The sequence below is a fragment of the Chelonoidis abingdonii genome, chromosome 10 (assembly GCF_003597395.2).
Source record: "Chelonoidis abingdonii isolate Lonesome George chromosome 10, CheloAbing_2.0, whole genome shotgun sequence".
NCBI lineage: Eukaryota > Metazoa > Chordata > Testudines > Testudinidae > Chelonoidis > Chelonoidis abingdonii.
Genome location: NC_133778.1, coordinates 77,163,468 through 77,182,086, shown reverse-complemented (window position 1 = coordinate 77,182,086; position 18,619 = coordinate 77,163,468). Strand labels below are relative to the sequence as shown.

General features: G+C 43.5%; 1 protein-coding gene across 2 annotated transcripts in view; it reads right to left on the bottom strand.

The window, feature by feature from the left end:
• Positions 1-18,619, bottom strand: part of SMARCAL1 (SNF2 related chromatin remodeling annealing helicase 1) — a 189,702-nt gene that overhangs the window by 23,026 nt on the left and 148,057 nt on the right. For both annotated transcript variants that reach the window (XM_075070322.1, XM_032764427.2), the window contains one exon: positions 4,221-4,361. In XM_075070322.1, coding sequence (XP_074926423.1) covers positions 4,221-4,361 — 141 coding nt within the window. The remainder of the gene's footprint in view (positions 1-4,220; positions 4,362-18,619) is intronic.

Here is an 18,619-nt window from a genome sequence, read left to right as displayed (position 1 = left end):
GCAGTGAGTTCTGATGGGTCATTTCTAGAAAACTGAAAATTGAAAAAAAGTAATTCTAAAAAAATATAGTTAACATGAGAACGTGACAGTAATATGTTTAATAGGACATGGTGTCTAAAACTAGTCTATTACTAGAATTATTAAAACATACTTTAATGTCTTCTCCTGAAAGACAGAGGAAAAAATGACTAGAAGTTTATTCCGCCAACACACACATCTGGCTTTGGTCCATAATATCCCAGAACAAAATGCATCAACTGTGAATTTCTTATCAAAGTGTTAAAGCATCTCACTCAAGTCAGTAAATTTATTACAGTGTTAACAGAAGCTGCCGAACCCTTACAATTCAGAGCACATGCTGATCTAGACATTAATTTTTTTATTTGTTATTTGCCAACTTCAACCAGTTTGAAAAATGGCTTCACAGCCTCTACTTCAAGAAATTGAGCCGAGCTGAGCTTGTAAATAAAACAGGTGACATTTCATTTGTTGCAGTTTTAAAAGCAGAGGTGCCAAGGAATTGGATCATGAACCAATAAAACTCTTGTTTTACATCTTTTCTTATTGCATTTGCCAGAGATTTGTAGGTTTCTGCTATGAAACGAAATCAATTCTTTTTAAATGCTGAATTGCCAGGATTTTATTTTAAATTAAATGGTTCAGGTTTGTCAATTTTTGTTTAATGTAACGATTACAACAGGATTTATTAATAACAACTCATTTATATAGCACCTTTCATTCCAATGGGTTTCAAGACACTTTTCAAACTCTCTTTCACTCCATTTAATTCCACTCACTGCCACAGTCTAGTTGCCTCTGCGGTTTTAAGAAGCACCTGTTTCAACAGTGCACAGCAATGCTACACCGGCTGCTTAGGACGGCAAGTAAATTCCACCACCACTTCCAGTTGAAACTGAAAAGAGGAATTTTAAGGATGCAGAATGGTTACCAAAATTGGAATCTGGCCAGGACACCGGGCCAAAAACCCTGACTATTGTGAGGAATGCAGAGGAACCAAAAATGGCCAGGACCTTGGTTGTGTCTCAGCTAAAAGGGCCATACCTGCAGCAACCCAGCACCCCAGTGCTATCCTGAGAGACTGGTTCAGTCCTGACCTGCAACATCTGGCTATTTTCCTTTGAGGTTTCTCATCCAAGTACCAACCAGGCCTGCCCATGCTGAATTTGTGAGGTTCAAAGAGCACGTAGCTGAAAGGAGGCATGGCCGCAGGCCATGTATTAAGTTCCACTCTCACAGACAAAACACTCCCATTAAAAGTAGGTCATAGCCCTCAAACTGATCTGTTCTTAATTTGCCCTACGGCGATCTGGGATCAGAGCACACTGAAGGGAAGGACCCCTTCTTGTCAGGGCAATTCAACTCGGAACAACCAAAACCCTGCATCCTCAGAGGCTTCTCTTCCTGATTTTAGCCTCTGCCTCCTTTCCTCAGCATCTTCTGAATTATTCTCACTACAGAGATTTACACCAAAGGCAGCTTGACACCAAGAGAAACTGTCTTTTTATAGCAGATCAACAAACTCCTCCCAGGTTTCCTGCCCTGTCCCCCCCGCCACCGCCTTCAAGGACTACTTATGCTCCTAACATGTAGAAATCTCATTTGCTTCCCTCACATCTCATCTACACCGCTTTCCAGTTATAAAGCACCCCAGGTTCTTTGCAGAATCTCTGACTGAATTCTTTCTAGGTTCACTGCAGTCGCCACTATCATTCACCAGCATTAACGACAGCACAACCTATCTCAAGTGACCGCTCTAAAGCAGCGGCAATACTCAGCTGCCTAGTAAAGGTGGGTCTTTCACAGTGAAACGAAATTGTAATGGAAACCTTGGGGATGCTCGGCAGTGGCCGTTTAAAGCAGGGAGTTGAAATTGATGGTGACCCTTCCTGCTGGTTTTACCGTAGGCTGCAAGCTCATTTATACAGTGGTTCAAGCACTGACCTTTATGAGACCCAGTTTAATACTTCCCTGCTGCTGAACTCCTAGTGGGTACGTGAGGAGCTCTATTTTATTTCCGTCAACTCAGTGTTCTTCGTCCAATTCAACGTCCAACCTGAGATCCATATGGCTTGCAGCTGAAGCAGTAGTTAGTCATGTGGACCCCTACCCCAAAGATCTATGGAATACCAAACCTATTTAGTCCTACACACTACCATTCAGCCTCTTGCACCGCAGAAAGCCAGAGAGATTAGGCCACGTCTTGTTTCCCCCCAAGAAGTGCTCCTGACACTGCTCAGACAGGAAGAATTAAGAAGCTGCATTAAAGATAGGCTGAATGCACAGTGCCCCTCTGAATGAGCTTCACGGTGTAACCCAAGAACCCCTTAATGCCAAGAATATCCCAGTTCTGGTATGTACATTCAGGGTCAGCAAAGACTGTCACGAGGTCTTAAATAAAAGCTGAGTTTACATTGGTCATTAATATTGTTGTGAATGGTAAGTCACTATACTGAAAATATGGATTGAAAGTCAAGGCAGAAGTGAAAAACAGATTTTCCTCCAGAGAGGAGTAAGAAATGTGTCTCTCTCTGTCCAGATTTAAATTAAGCATCATAAACACACACAATGGATGTCCATTTACATACAAAGTTAGATATTAATAAAGAGATGTTAAGTCACCAGGGAAGCAGCATACAGAAAAACCAAGCCACAGGTGGTTATCCTGTCTCGGAGCGACACACAATGAACTTTAGCGGCATATTTAGGATGCAAAGAAAGCACACCCTCATCAATTAAATGGGCAGCATGTTCACATTTATGAAAACGGGATCTGAGCTTATCTTGATTGAAAGCTGCAAAAGACTTTAGGTGAGAAACTTCTTCACACAGGAGGTTAACCTGATAGTTGAGTTTAGTCTCTAAAAAGCGTTATGCTAGGATTTTGTTTTATATGTAGCCATTTGTTTCCAATATCCTCACTCATTCTCTCCAGAATCTCTACACTTTGATAATACACTTATTCTTGTTGTCACTATCAATATATTTCGGTGCTAAGTAAAGTGCAGGTCTTGAGCTGAATCTTACAAGCTAGTGTGTTCACTGTTTCTTCGGGGACAGCAGACGTGGTATTTTTGAGGGTAGCTGGCATTAGGGGTGGATACCACAGGGGAATGATTCAAGGGGACTGGGGCACACCTACAAGGCAAAGGAAGGGGTGGCATAAGCCCAGAGGACAGTGCTTGAGTGGCTGAAAAGCTGGCAGCGCCAGGGAGCCGATGCCAAGCTATCACAAGAAAAAGACTTCCTCTCTCTAAACGTAACAAAATGACTCAGTCCTGGGCACCCCGAGAACCGTCACATGTGTGTCGAGGGATCCCACTGTGGCTGGGAAAATGAGAGGTTTCCATTCTCTGCCAGGTATGCCGCACTTAGCTAACACTAATGCAGGAATCTTACAGAACCCAGCAGGTAGGGCCGCTTTCCTGACTCCTCATGCAGTGTGACCTTAAGTTAAATCAACAGTGTCAATACATTACCACTGAAGCTCCTACTCCACATCCCTCCTTGCTGCCAGCATGGCTGGGTCTGATTGATCCAGCGCTGCTGTAATGACCGTTGGGAGCCAGTGGCAGCTGGCGTAAATTTAGGGAGTCTTTAAGCTACTCTAATACATGCTAGGCCCCAGCCCGGCAGCCAGGCAGTTCCAAGATCAGGTGGTTTATAGTCTCCATTGCTCCTCTGCCTCTGGACTTAGCAAAAGCAGGGCTGCAATGTTCAAACAGTAAAGTTCTTCAGGCTGTTAAAAAGTAGCATTAACATACATGGGACTAGAAACTGCTTTCCAGATGGCCAGCCCAAACCTGCAGCCGCTTCTCACAGTCAGACACCACAGGGTCAGATCTTCTCATATCAGACTCGCTTACTGCTGTGATGACTGATTTGCCTTTTGGTCTTTTAAGCCAGGTTCTCACTAAGGCAGATTTTAATTGAGTAGCTTTGCTTCCCCTAGCCCAAGTACACAGTTTACACGCTGCACAAAATGCTTCACAGTATGAGAGCTTTCAAAACACTGCTGTGAGCAAGAGAAGAGACTCGTCCTAAAATTACAGGCAGAGGCTACACGCAGCAGGAGCAGAAGTGGGGTGAGGGTCTCCACTTTGGCAAAGAAATAAGTACCCTGCCAGATCTGTACAGCTGTTTGTGATCACATGAACATGCACGTCCTAGGCTAGCATTTCATAGATAATACACTCTGGTACCTTCTTGGCATCACAGTAGCGGAGTCCGAAGGAATGGAACTGAGGGAAGAAGGTTGGCCTGACAGCCACAATCTGCGTATAAAGCTCTGCGGGGCGTGACATGGCAGGGGTTCCCGATAGCAAGATCACTCTTTTGGCAGCCTGCAGAAACAAAATTGAACACGATTGTTATACAGAAAAAACACAAGCAGAGTTTAGGAAATCACTTAAGCAGCTTCTACAAACCATAAATCTCACCCACAAAATAAAGGTCAAGTTTCAACTCTCCTAAGGAAGGAGTGCATCGTCTTCAAAAAACTCCTGGCCTTTGCTATGTCAAGATGCTCCGAGGACAAGGGCTCCAATCTCCACGGGGGCAGAGTACAACACACTGCCAGTCATGGCTTCGGAGGTAAAGGAAAGTCTATTTTTATTATGGGACGTTGACAACTGGCATTTGCCCCCATGCATGTTCAAATCTTATACCTGGGTCAACATTCCAATCAGCATCAGATCTCACAGGAAGGCTTCACATACCTCTAAGGCACATCCTCGCCTCCAGAATAAATTCTGTTGCAACAAGCATGCTGCAGCAAGCCATAAATATACCCTGTCCTGCATACACAAAAGGGAGGCAGGGAGACAAGAAAAGTTTCAGACTGAAAACAAAATAAAACTGTAAGAGGCAAATTATGCTGCCTGACTCAGGGCTAGAAGAGGCCAACCTGCCAATCTTGGTGGCTCTATAAACAGACTGTAAGATGCCAAAACCTAATAGCTAATAAACAAGTCATGCAGGAAAATTGCATGCAATAAATCAAATGGGAAAAAAAAGTCAGCAGTTAAAAAAAAAATCACAACAAAAAAGAATTGCAAAGGGAAGAGAAATTCTATTTTATAAACAAAATCCTCAAGTTGCACTTTTGCCCTCTTACCTCCAATAACATCTAATCCCCTTATTACAAGAGAGCTATGAATTTCCACTATAATTTCACATGCAATAGTTAAATTATACATGCCTTGTAATTTCCTGCACGCTTTAATGCAGGATCATTAAAATAACAAAGAGATTCTTGAATGACATCTATACCGACAGCTCATTTACACTGATATGAAAAAGAAAATGAAATTCTTTTATCCTTTCAGCGAGATCTACCAGTCGCCCAAATCTATTCACTAGACTGACTCATTCATTCGCTGACCAAGACTGGAGGAAGAAGGGTTCACTTATCAGTTACCGGAAATTAATTCAGCAGTTCTTTGTCAGATATTTATAGGCTGAAGTCAAAATAAGTGGGATTTTTTTCCCTATTAAGCAAATCCGAGTGGGAGATGTGGTCACAGCAAAGGTCAGAAAAGTCTCACTAACATAAAAAGCAGGTTTTTTATAAAGTGAACAGACAGAAGAGATGCCAGCTCAGATGACTTCTGGGAGGGGGGCCTAACCGCACCTGGGACAGAAGGCCAGCCACCTCAATTGAGGGAGGGAGCACAGAGCACACATGATTCAGAGGGACAACAAAAGATAACAGAGAGACAGGAGTAGAGGTCAATGGTTCAAAACAAGTACCAGCTGGTGACACTAAGCAGTGAACCCCTGACAAAGGAGTCAGTGGACACACCCCAGAGGAACTCTGTCCAGAGACGTGAGACAAGTAAGAACCAAAAGTAGACCCCAGTCACAGAGAACTTCCCCAATGAGCTTCCCTATCCCGGACTGATGGATGACCAACTTGGCCAGTGCCAGCAGGAGGCTAACACGGTCACGTGCAACCACACCCTAAGCAGAAGGTTCTGAAGGAGCTGAAAGAACGGCTGAAACATCTCAGCTGGGGGCAGGCATGTGCAGAAAGGGCGAGCATGGGGGCATCCGTGAACTGTGCCAGTGCTCACAGCTCCATGAAGGAACCACCAACAAAATATCCCCTGAAGACCACGGGTGGAGTAAAGGCTGGCCCGCTGGGCGTCCTTGCCCATGTCAGAAGATGCCAGGTTGACAGCCTTGGAGACTTATCTTTGCATAAAACTGGTACAGCACAGACAATGGCAATACAACCTTCTCTACCATGCCCTACCTTGGACCTCCTAGGGTTAGAGGGGAGTTCAGTCTCCCCGCTCAATCACTCCTTGCCTTTTTCTCATCAAGGACTTCTAACAGGGCACCAGTTAGTGCAAATGCTGCAGTTTGTTAATCCTAGAGCACTAGAGTGCTCAGCACGGTACAAAACACAGGAAAACTGTGTAGTCCCTGACCTAAGGAGCAGACATATTAATTGTTTTTGTGACGTAGACACCTGCTCACTAGGAATTGAACTAAGACCAATTCGTTCATTTCAAATAAGCTACTGAAGTGCTGAAGCAGATGGCAACAACTTTCAGTCACTACTGACACAAGCTGGATTCCATGCAATATAAAATTAGCAACAGATGTGAAAGGCTTTTATCTTCCACATGGCCATTCCAGCCTCCTCTTCCCAGAGTCTACATTTTACCTTGTGACATGGGGCAGAGGGAAGACCAAGTCCCCAGTAAGCAAGAGATTAAGCCTGGCTTCTGTTCCCTCTCCCCCTGCACAGGTGCAGAGAGGGAGAGCTATAAAAAGGGCTGCTATGGAGCCAGGGGGGAGAAAGTTGAGAGCCGGGTGAACCCTGGTTAGATGGGGGTTTTCTTTGTTTGTTTTGCTTGTGGTGACTGTTTTAAACTGATGCGATGGAGATTTGCTCCTGCTAAGTCCTTGCTGATCACTGCTTAGGTTATGTCTACACTACAGTTTATGTTGGCAGAACTTATGTTGCTCGGGGGGGGGTGAATAAACCACCATGGAGTGGCATAAGTCGTACTGATGTGGACAACGCTATGTCGGCGGGAGAGCTTCTCCTGCTGATGTCGCTTCTGCCATTCGTGAAGGTGGTTTTATTATGTGGATGGGAAAGCTTCCTCTCATCAGCATAAAGTGCCTTCATCAGACACACGGCAGCTGCGCTGCTGCAGCGGTGTATGTGTAAACATACCCTACGTCTTATTTCCTGAGAAGTTTCCTATGGTGTCAGAAGTGGGATTTCACACCCAGGAAAAGAGAGCGTAATCTACCAATGTGGAGCAGCAGAAGCTGGTAAAATGACTGGTGGAGCAGAAGTGCAAAATAAGACAGAAATGACCAGCAAGGATTTTCTAGCAGGAGCAAATCTTCATAACCAGTTGAAACATATCACCATAAAGAGCAGCAGAGATAAAACACTACTCAGCACCTGGATCCTAACCTTCCAGACTGGCATTCTCCTCCCCACACTCTTGGTTGCCATTCTTGTAGCTCTGTCCTTGGGAAACTGTGCAAGGGAAGCCAGACTTGGTGCCCTGTTCATTGGGAACCTGCACCCTGTCCTGCAGCCCTCATCTATCCAATAAGATAGTCATAAGGCCTATAATAATAATATCTAGCTCTTATCTAGCCTCATCTGTAGATCTTAAAGTACTTTACAAAGGACACCCCACACATGATGAGAAGAGTTCCACAAGCTTGGCAACATTTCCAAAAGTCACTTCACAAGGACTAATTTCTGAAGTGTTTCCCACCCACTACCAGGTACTCAGCTTAGAGGTCAAAGCCCAGCACCCAACTGCAGGTTATGCCACAAAAAAATAACTTGAACATGCAAAGAGCCTCATTTGCATACAATGGCTCTCTGTATGTTAAATGAATTTCACAGCACGAGCCCTACCATATACCAACAGGCTGATACTTTTTTTTTTTTTGTCATAAATGCTGGTGCTGGATGTACAGTTACTGAAATCCCCAGTTCTTGCTTACTCTGTTGTTTGAACTAATTAACCTATAAAGAATATTACCTTGATATAAATGAAGAATCTGATGATAATTTTAATGCAGAAGAGTGAATTGCTTAAGAGAGGTGAGACTTGTTGAAGGGGAAAGATACTGATAGTGGCTGAAGCTGCTTTCAAGAACAGGTTTCTCTACTCCGATCAAACAGTACTCTGGATTGTGCCCAGATTGCATCAGGACTAGTCTGAAGTCAGAATCCCACAAATATAAATATTGCAAGTGATTTTCTTCTAGTAGGTATAACTGATACCAAAATAAAGAGGTTTTTCTTTTTTTTTTTAAAATGGCAGTGGTTGAATTTGGCTGTAGTAGGATGGGAAGACAGAGGGGAAAAAAATCACAAGCTCTTGAGATCAGAACTGAAGAACCAGCATAAGCCTGGAGGGCCAAAGTCTTCTGTGATTCCAAAACAAGATTCTCTCTCTCTGGGCCCCCGAGACTGAAGATTCCTGAAGGCAAGAGGGTGATGATTTTTAATTTATTCTATCCCCATGGATTCAGAATCCCTACGGGAAAGGAGCTAGCTCTTCCCCATTGGAAAGAGAGCTTTTTTGCTCTCTATCACATTCAAGTTTCAGCACTGGTTAATATACTCTGACCTATTTCTCTCTTCTAAACATTTCTTTTGAAATGAGCGCACACACAGAGTACTGGAGCTGCAGGCTACATGGAGCTTCAGGACTTCCATAATACCAACACAGGTTCCCATCCTGCAGCCATCTGAAAACGTGGACTACTTTACTCACATGAGTGAGATCAGTGTGCCTACTCATGAGAGTAAAGCTACAAATGTGCTCATAAGAACATCAGAATGGCCATACTGGGTCAGACCAAAGGTCCATCCAGCCCAGTATCCTGTCTGCCGACAGTGGCCAATGCCGGGTGCCCCAGAGGGAGTGAACCTAAACAGGTAATGATCAAGTGATCTCTCTCCTGCCATCCATCTCCACCCTCTGACAAACAGAGGTTAGGGACACCACTCCTTACCCATCCTGGCTAATAGCCATTAATGCACTTCACTTCCATGAATTTATCCAGTTCTCTTTTAAACCCTATTATAGTCCTAGCCTTCACAACCTCCTCAGGCAAGGAGTTCCAAAGGTTGACTGTGTGCTGTGTGAAGAACTTCCTTTTATTTGTTTTAAACCTTCTGCCCATTAATTTCATTTGGTGGCCCCTAGTTCTTATATTATGGGAACAAGTAAATAACTTTTCCTTAGTCACTTTCTCCATACCGCTCATGGTTTTATGTACCTCTATCATATCCCCCCTTAGTCTCCTCTTTTCCAAGCTGAAAAGTCCCAGTCTCATTAATCTCTCCTCATATAGGACCCGTTCCAAACCCCTAATTATTTTAGTTGCCCTTCTCTGAACCTTTTCTAATGCCAGTATAACTTTTTTGAGATGAGACCACCACATCTGTACACAGTATTCAAGATGTGGGCGTACCATGGATTTATATAAGGGAAATAAGATATTCTCCGTCTTATTCTCTATCCCTTTTTTAATGATTCCTAACGTCTTGTTTGCTTTTTTGACTGCCGCTACACACTGCATGGACTTCTTCAGAGAGCTATCCACGATGACTCCAAGATCTCTTTCCTGATTAGTTGTAGCTAAATTAGCCCCCCATCATATTGTATGTATAGTTGGGGTTATTTTTTCCAATGTGCATTACTCTACATTTATCCACATTAAATTTTATTTGCCATTTTGTTGCCCAATCACTTAGTTTTGTGAGATCTTTTTGAAGTTCTTCACAATCTGCTTTGGTCCTAACTATCTTGAGCAATTTAGTATCATCTGCAAACTTCGCCACCTCACTGTTTACCCCTTTCTCCAGATCATTTATGAATAAGTTGAATAGGACTGGTCTTAGGACTGACCCTTGGGTAACACCACTAGTTACCCCTCTCCATTCTGAAAATTTACCATTTATTCCTACCCTTTGTTCCCTGACTTTTAACCAGTTCTCAGTCCATGAAAGGATCTTCCCTCTTATCCCATGATAACCTAATTTACATAAGAGCCTTTGGTGAGGAACCTTGTCAAAGGCTTTCTGGAAATCTAGGTACACTATGTCCAGTAGATCCCCCTTGTCCACATGTTTGTTGACCCCTTCAAAGAACTCTAATAGGTTAGTAAGACATGATTTCCCTTTACAGAAGCCATGTTGACTTTTGCCCAACAATTTATGTTCTTCTATGTGTCTGACAATTTTATTCTTTACTATTGTTTCAACTAATTTGCCTGCTACTGACGTTAGACTTACTGGTCCGTAATTGCCGGGATCACTTCTAGAGCCCTTTTTAAATATTGGCCTTACATTAGCTATCTTCCAGTCATTGGGTACAGAAGCTGATTTAAAGGACAGGTTACAAACCATAGTTAATACTTCCGTAATTTCACATTTGAGTTCTTTCAGAATTCTTGGGTGAATGCCATCTGGTCCCGGTGACTTGTTATTGTTAAGTTTATCAATTAATTCCAAAACCTCCTCTAGTGACACCTCAATCTGTGACAATTCCTCAGCTTTGTCCCCTACAAAAGATGGCTCAGGTTTGGGAATCTCCCTAACATCCTCAGCCATGAAGACTGAAGCAAAGAATTCATTTAGTTCCTCCACAATGACTTTGTCGTCAAGTGCTCCTTTTGCTCAACTTTGCAGGACCAAGGTCATGAGGAAGGAAGTGGAAGCAGACATCCATTTTACACCATAGGAATCTTAGGCTAGATACATTTAAAAAAAAAAAAAGTCTTATTTCTCAGTCTCTGAGTTCTTCACTGATGACACACCGTGATGCTTCTGAAACCCATTCATGTTCCATTGAGACCTTCCCCAATTCCCCACTGCCTTGTTTTGTTCTTCTGTATTTGCATGTGATATCACATGTAACATTTTGACTTGTGGGAGGAAGTGGAATTGTTTTCAGTAGGAGTCCCCGGGAGAGCCCTCCGTGGATGAAGTGGAGAAGTTTCAGTCTGTCCCAGTACCTTATTTGCTATCCATTGTACATTTCCCCTCTATCTTTCTAGTTTTAGACAATTTGATAGTACATGTATTACCTCTCCAATGCTTATCAGCTACGTGGGCAGTCTAGGCTAGTGGGAGCCCCATGAAGAAAGAGGCTGGGTCAGGGCACCGCTGATACTGGGGGTAGGCCTATAAGGATATGTCTACACTGCAGCTGAAAGCAAGCCTCCCAGCCAGAGTAGACAGACTCGCTCAAGCTAGCGTGCTAAAAATTAGAGTCTGGACATTGCTGCAGGGGAAGAGGCTTGGTCTTGGTCTCAGGTGACATATCCTAAGATCACTGGCAGCAAGGTGGTGGATAGACACAACTAGCCTAGCTCTTGCCTGTCCCACCTCCTAGGTAGTGGGCGTTAAAAGCCAGCCCTGATAGAGGTGAACTCAAGGCAGCTTATCCAGTGTCTCAAGCCTCGCAGCAAGAGGAGACCCTTTGGTATATGTGGAAATAGAGGATTTAGCCCCTTTAAAACAGGGAATTCTGGAGCCATCTGGCCCTAAAAAGCTCATAGCATTCACCACTACCATCAGAGATCACAGTGCTATGGACAGGCCTCATGCAGTTCCCAGTGCAGATTGGCCCAGGTCATGCCTGAGCTTGAAAGAGGGGTTCACAGGTATTGTGCCACATGCCAAGAGATTAATTAGTGGGGGTTCAACTCAGCCTCCATAACCTGGAAGGGGGACACAGCAGCTGTGCCCAGACCCTACTAACTGTTTCCACATGCAGGAGTTCAAGTCTATCACAAGTGCAGAGTTGCACATGCACAAATAGAGGCTGGGAACTGAAAACAAAAAATCAGGCCCCGATTATCTTGTTGTTAATTCAACTTATTGGACAGCATGTTATAGCAGGGATAAGGGAGAGACAAGAGAACAGAGGGGAAATCATATCAGGATCTTAGATGTCTGTATACCAATGCGAGCAGTATAAGGAATAAGCAGGAATAAATTGAAATTCTAGTTAATAAACACAACTGTGATATAGTTGGCATCACAGATGACTTGATGGGATAATAGACATGACTGGAATATTCGTATAGAAGGGTACAGCTTGCTCAGGAAGGACAGGCAGGGGAAAAAAAGGGAAGAGGTGTTGCTTTATATATTAAAAATGCATACGCTTGGACTGAGGTTGAGATGGAAATAGGAGACTGACTTGTTGAAAGTCTCTGGGAAAGGATAAAAGGGGTAAAAAACAGGGATGATGTCATGATAGGGGTCTACTACAGACCACTTAACCAGGAAGAAGAGGTGGATGAGGTTTTTTTAAACAACTAACAATATCATCCAAAGCGCAAGAATTGATGGTGATAGGGGACTTCAACTACCCAGACATTTGTGGGAAAATAACACAGCAGAGCACAGATTACCCAACAAGTTCTTGGAATGTAATGTAAATCTGTTAGTCTTTAAGGTGCCACTGAACTCCTTGTTGTTTTTGTGGATACAGACAGAGAACCCAACCACATCACCCATACCATCAGAAGCTCATTCACTTGCACATCTACTAATGTTATATATGCCATTATGTGCCAGCAATGCTCCTCTGCCATGTACATTGGTCAGACCGGACAGTCCTTAGGTAAAAGAATAAATGGACACAAATCGGACATCAGGAATAGTAACACACAAAAGCCAGTAGGAGAACACTTCAATCTTCCTGGACATTCTAGAACAGATTTAAAAGTAGCTATACGTGAACAAAAAAACTTCAGAAACTGACTTAAAAGAGAAACAACAGAACCAAAATTCATTTGCAAATTTAACACCATTAATTTGGACTTGAATAGGGACTGGGAGTGGCTGGCTCCTTACAAAAGCCGCTTTGCCTCTCCTGGAATGGACACCTCCTCATCTATTATTGGGAGTGGACTACATCCATGCTGATCGAATTGGCCCTGTCAACACTGGTTTTCCACTTGTGAGGTAACTCCCTTCTCTTCATGTGTCATTATATAATGCCCGCAGCTGTAGTTTTCACTCCATGCATCTGAAGAAGTGGGTTTTTTTTTACCTACAAAAACTTATGCCCAAATAAATCTGTTAGTCTTTAAGATGCCACCGGACTCCTTGTGGTTTTTGTGGATACAGACTAATGCAGCTACCCCCTGATACTTGGAATGTATAGGAGACAATTTTTTTATTTCAGAAGATGGAAAAAGCTACTAAAGGAGAGGCTGTTCTAGATTTGATTTTGACAAATAGGGAGGAACTGGTTGAGAATCTGAAAGTGGAAGGCAGCTTAGGTGAAAGTGATCACAAAATGAGAGAGCTCGTGATTCTAAGGAATGGTAGAAGGGAAAACAGCACAATAAAGATAATGGATTTCAAGAAGGCTGACTTTAGCAAACTCAGAGAGTTGGTAGGTAAGACGATTGGAAAAAAGCAAATATAGTGCTCATCTTTGAAAAAGTGAAGGAGGAGAATCCACGGAACTACAGACTTGTCAGCCTCATCTCAGTCCCTGGAAAAATCATGGAGCAGGTCCTCGAAGAAACCATTTTGAAACACTTGGAGGAGAGGAAGGTGATCAGGAACAGTTAACATGGACTCACCAACGGCAAGTCATGCCTGACCAACCTGATTGCCTTCTTTGATGAGATAACTGGCTCTGTGGATATGGGGAAAGCAGTGGACGTGATATACTTTGACTTTATCAAGGCTTTTGATACGGTCTTCCACAGTATTCTTGTCAGCAAATTAAAGAAGTATGGATTGGATGAATGGACTATAAGGTGGATAGAAAGCAGGCTGGATTGTTGGGCTCGATGGGTAATGATCAAGAGCTCAATGTCTAGTTGGCAGCTAGTATCAAGCGGAGTGCCCCAAAGGTCGGTCCTGGGGCCAGTTTTCTTCAATATCTTCATTAATGATCTGGATGATGGGATGGACTGCACCTTCAGCAAGTTTGCAGATGACACTAAGCTGGGAAGAGAGGTATAGGGTCCAGAGTGACCTAGACAAACTGGAGAGTTGGACTAAAAGAAAACTGATGAGGTTCAACAAGGACAAGTGCAGAGTCCTTCACTTAGGACAAAAGAATCCCATGCACTGCTATGGGCTGGGAACTGACTGGCTAAGCAGCAGTTCTGCAGAAAAGTACCTGGGGATTACAGTGGACGAGAAGCTGGATATGAGTCAACAGTGTGCCCTTGTTGCCAAGAAGGCTAACGGCATATTGGGCTGCATTAGTAAGAGCATTGTCAGCAGATTGAGGGAAGTGATTATTCCCCTCTATTTGGCACTGGTGAGGCCACATCTGGAGTACTGCATCCAATTTTGGACCCCCCAATACAGAAAGATGTAGACAAATTGGAGAAAGTCCAGCGGAGGGCAACAAAAATGATTAGGGGGCTGGAGCACATGACTTATGAGGAGAGGCTGCTGGAACTGGGCTTATTTAGTCTGCAGAAGAGAAGAGCGAGCATGGATTTGATAGCAGCCTTTAACTACCGGAAGGGGGGTTCCAAAGAGGATGGAGCTCAGCTGTTCTCCGTGGTGGCAGATGACAGAACAAGGAGCAATGGTCTCAAGTTGCAGTGGGGGAGGTCTAGGTTGGATGATTAGGAAAAAAAAGATGTCACTAGGAGGTGGTGAAGCACGGAACGGGTTATGCCTAGGAGGTGGTGGATCATCCCCCTTCCTTAGAGGTTTTTAAGGCCCGGCTTGACAATCCCTGCAGGGATGATTTAGTTGGACCTGTCCTGCTTGAGAAGGGGGTTGCACTAGATAACCCCTAGTCTCCCCAGCCCTAATCCTTCTATGATACCCATGGGAAGCAATCTAAAGGGGAAAACCAAGTAGGAGAGCAAGGCAGTTGTCCAAAAGAGACAATTAATTAAAGGGCACAAAGAGCAAACTATCCCACTGTGTAGAAAGACAGAATATGGCAAGAGACCGCCACCCGGCTTAACCAGGAGATCTTCAATGATCCGATCCCTCAAAAGATCAACGAATCCTACAAAAAGTGGAAACTAATCAAAATACAAAAGGTAGATGAGAAACAAATAACACAGAGAAGGTGGGAAAAATAGACAAGGCCAAGGCACAAAAGAGGATTAACCAGTGGAAAACGTTCTCCTCTACCTTGGTGGGTGCCATCACTTACTAGCTAGATTTCGCCTCACCTCAGTGACTTTCCCCACAGTCGGGTCAACTCTTCCTATGTCGAATCAGGAGTTGGGAGGTTTGGAGGGAACGCCAGGCTGCCCCGACTGGCCGGTCCAGCCCAAAGGGCCCCTGTGAATGCAGCTGTCTATAACATGCTCTGATAACAGCTGCAGGAAAGCGACAACTCCCTGGAACTAACTTCCCCATGCCTCACTCCAAAACATACATCGTTATCCCACCTCACAGGACCGTCCTCCTGGTGTCTGAAAGGCCTTGTACTCGCTCCAAACCTCCAGCAGCCCAACACCCTCACCCTCTCATCACTTCTACACTCTTGCCCCAGCTCCTCCACCGCACACTTCCTTCCCTGCTCCCCTCTGGCCGGACCCTAGAGGAGCTCACTTTTTTTTAAAACGCACAGGTGCCCTGATCAAGCCGCCATGATGCTGCAGGGTTTCTAACAGGCCCGTCTGCTGAATGTTCTAGCAGAGTCCTGATTTACTCTAGTGCAGCCCTGCTCTGGCACTCAGGGAACAGAAAACTACTCATCCAGTGACAAGTAATATTGCCCTCTACCAGACTCCTGTAATCCCACTGGTTTGGGTTGTCCCACTAGCTAGAGACAAAGGGTAACAAGAAAACATGCTAAGCAAGAAGACAACGAAAGGACAGGGAGGCCCGTTACTCAAAGGAGTCGGGGGAAGGAACATAACAGAAAAGGTGGAAAATGGCATAAGGCTATATGACTTTTGGTTTCAGATTTCACCAAAAAGGATTAGTAGCAATTGGCTGTCCTAATATAGTGAATGACAGTGAAAAATCGAGCTGGATTAGAGGCAAAATAGAAAAAGACACAGTTAAAAATTACTTAGACAAATTACATGTCTTCAAGTCACCAGGGCCTGATGAAATGCATCCTAGAATACTCAAGGAGCTGATTGAGGAGGTATTTGAGACATTAGCGATTATCTTTGAAAAGTCATGGAAGACGGGAGAGATTCCAGAGGACTGGAAAAGGGCAAATATAGTGCCAATCTATAAAAAGGAGATAAGGTCAACCCGGGACATTACAGACCAGTCAGCTTAATTTCAGCACCTGGAAAGATAATGGAGCAAATAATTAAGCAATCAATCAATTTGCAAACATCTAGAAGATAATAAGGTGAAAAGTAACAGTCAGCATGGATTTGTCAAGAACAAATCACATCAAACCAACCTAACAGCTTTCTTTGACAGGGTAACAAACCTTCTGGATTGAGGGGGAAGCAGTAGCTGTGGTATATGTTGACTTTAGTAAAGACTTTTGATACTGTCTCGCATGACCTTCTCATAAACAAACTAGAGAAATGCAAGCCAGATGAAGCTACTATAAGGTGGGTGCATACCTGGTTGACAGTTTGTTCCCCGAGAGTAGTTATGAGTGATTGACAGTCAAGCTGGAAGGGCATAACGAATGGGGTCCTGCAGGTATCAGTTCTGGGTCCGGTTCTATTCAATCAATGATTTAAACAATGGCATAGACTAGAGTACACTTATAAAGTTTACGGATGATACCAAGCTGGGAGGGGTTGCAAGTGCTTTGGAGGATAGGATTAAAACTCAAAATGATCTGGACAAACTGGAGAAATAGTCTGAAGTAAATAGGATGAAATTCAATAAGGACAAATGTAACATACTCCATTTAGGAAGGAACAATTATATGCACACATACAAAATGGGAAATGACTGCTTAGGAAGGAATACTGCAGAAAGAGATCTAGGGGTCATACTGGATCACAAGCTAAATACGAGTCAACAGTGTAACATTGTTGCAAAAAAAAGCAAATATCGTTCTGGGATGTATTAAGAGGAATGCTGTAAGCAAGACACAAGAAGTAATTCTTTCACTCTACTCCACGCTGATTCGGCCTCAACTGGAGTCGTGTGTCCAGGTCTGGGTGCCAGATTTCAGGAAATATGTAGCCAAATTGGAGAGAGTCCAGAGAAGAGCAACAAAAATGATTAAAAGTCTAGAAAAACATGACCTATTAGGAAGATTGAAAAAATTGGGTTTATTTAGTCTAGAAAAGAGAAGACAGAGGACATGATAACAGTTTTCAAGTACATAAAAAGTTGTTAGAAGGAGGAGGAGGATGTGGAAGGTAAATTGCTCTCCTTAACCTCTGAGGATAGGACAAGAAGCAATGGGCTTAAATTGAAGCAAGGGCGGTATAAGTTGGACATTAGGAAAAACTTCCTAACTGTCAGGGTGGTTAAGCACCGGAATAAATTGCCTAGGGAGGCTGTGGAATTTCCATCATTGGAGATTTTTGAGAGGTTTGACAAACACCTGCCAGGGATGGTCTAGATAATATTTAGTTTTGCCATGAGTGCAGGGAACTGGATGAGATGACCTCTTGAGGTCCCTTACAGTGCTATGATTCTGTGATTCTATGTATCACATTTGCTTAAAGTACTAAATCAAAATGCAGTGTGCCCGGCCTCAGGAACCCCACTTTCTCCAGCCAAACTGTGGGGAACTAAACCCTTCCCTACCCATCCCTGGCACTTGACAGAGAAGCAGCAAAATCTGTCTTACAGGATTCTGGTGTACAACACAGAAGACCAAGACACGTAGTTGTTTATATGAATCATTATTTCTACCAACCCACGACAGTGAGATTTCAGTCACATGTTTTATACCTGGGTAGAGTGGAAAACTTGATACATCACTGTCCCGTGCCAGCTCCATGGCAATATTTACGCCAGAGCAGAAAATGATGAGTTATATGGTAAAAATACCACTTTATGTTGAAAAATTATCAATGACCTCAAGATATTAAAGATTAAAACAAATCCACAGCAAAGTATTTCACAAGCAGATATTTAGCCCTGTTGCCAGCAAGGTAATTTTCAAATTCGTACTAACACTTAAATCTTCTTTATTGATTTAATCTGATTATTGTGCAGTTTCGTCGAAACCACCGTAACAATTTCTAAATTTTACTGGCCTCTGTAATATAGAAGCTACAGCACCAGATTCTAGTACACTAAAAAGGACCTATTAAATACCCATGGAAGGGATGCTATCAGCCTCAGAAATATTTCAATTTAAATCTGGCCACAGCAGTTATGGGCATATAAATATTTATAGCAAATAAGAAGCAGAGATCACATTTCTTAGAGGTTTTTTCCTCTCCCATAAATCAGCTGAAATCTAAGCATTCATGCTTTGGAAGACGTCCATCTACTTGTTATTCGAGAAAGTGGCTTAAACGCCCAGAATGAGATTCTGTGCTGCCTCTCCAAGAGGCACAGTGCAGAACTCACATCCAAGGGAGCAAAGTCAGATTTAGGCACTCCCGACCCTGAGGGGGCTAGAGAGGCCCACAGCATAACTCAGGGGTTGTCTACACTTTGAGTTGGGAGTGAGGATGATTCCCAGCTTGAGATATACCT